Raw genomic sequence first — 1,070 nt, 5'->3', positions numbered from 1 at the left:
ATTGGTCGCTTCTGTTTGGGGCTTAAGTGAGTAACAGCGACTAGAAGCGTTGGAAGAAGAAAGAAAAAGTGAGCGCAATCGAGTACCGCTTTCGCTTGTGGCCCGTTTTCTCGCTCTCCTGAGAGGGCGAGGGCGATGGCGAGGGCGAGGAGTCGCCCTTGGCCTTTGATGAGGTTGGTGTTGATGGCAGCTCGTCCTTCTTCTCCATGGGCGGTTCATCCTCACGTGGACTAGCAGGAACCGCAGACACACAACACGGGGATTAGCCAAAGGCGACGGAAACGACCAGTCAAACGACAGTCCGCACCTCTTGGTGAGGGTAGCTATCTCCTCGGGCGTAATCGTGAGTGGCATGCGAACCATTGATGGCGTGTAGACGGGCACAAACCTGCCCGAAGTAGGACTTGCGATCAGCAGACAGCTTCGTTTGGCAGGAGGAATGTGAACGTACCCACGAAACGGCGTGAGGGTGTGTAAGGCGTTGTCGGACGGCGCGTGGTCGCCCTCAGCTGGTGGTGGAGATATGAGTTGGAGTTCCGGAAAAGTGTAAAATAAGAAAAGTAATAAAAAGTACAACAGTCCCATATTTTTTCGGTTCAGATAATAGCTTTTATTTGTCATATTGAATTAATTGAGAATTTATCCTTCAAGCAAATCTTTGTTGCGATGTTCCAAATTCGCGGATGGAATAAATGATCGTAGATCCGAAAGGATGCGCATAAAAAGATCGACAATTTTGTCAAAGGCGAACGCAAGAGCTGCTGGAAAAAATTAAAAAATAATGGTGATAATAGGTGAAAATATACTATGATATAAAAGCTGCAAATGGTGCGGTACCGAAAGGTGGCGATTCGCTGGTGGTGTTGTCAGTCGCTTGCATAGTTCTATGCACATCCATCGTGTAGCCCTCCATGGTGGTGTAAAATACAGATTCTTCGTTGGTTGTAGGAATCAGGTGACCCTCGATCAGATCAGCTTCTTCTGCCGTAGAGACCGACAGTTCTTTCTCCTTCGATTCCTCCTACTTGTTCCTCACGAGTGGGATTCGGTCGCGCGTGGAATAATTAAAT

The 1,070-nt window shown here is 48.1% G+C and overlaps 1 protein-coding gene across 1 annotated transcript in view; it reads right to left on the bottom strand.

The window, feature by feature from the left end:
• ACA1_358500 (uncharacterized protein) overlaps positions 1 to 208 on the bottom strand; it is a gene marked incomplete at both ends in the record, with an annotated part of 2,664 nt that extends 2,456 nt beyond the window's left edge. The window contains one exon of the mRNA XM_004335527.1: positions 87 to 208. Coding sequence (XP_004335575.1) covers positions 87 to 208 — 122 coding nt within the window. The remainder of the gene's footprint in view (positions 1 to 86) is intronic.
• Between the last annotated feature and the right edge of the window lie 862 nt (positions 209 to 1,070).

The sequence above is a fragment of the Acanthamoeba castellanii genome (genome assembly GCF_000313135.1).
Source record: "Acanthamoeba castellanii str. Neff unplaced genomic scaffold scf7180000084742, whole genome shotgun sequence".
Taxonomy (NCBI): Eukaryota; Discosea; order Longamoebia; family Acanthamoebidae; genus Acanthamoeba; species Acanthamoeba castellanii.
The sequence above is the reverse complement of the archived record's forward strand: the minus strand, read 5'-3'. Positions and strand labels throughout refer to the sequence as shown.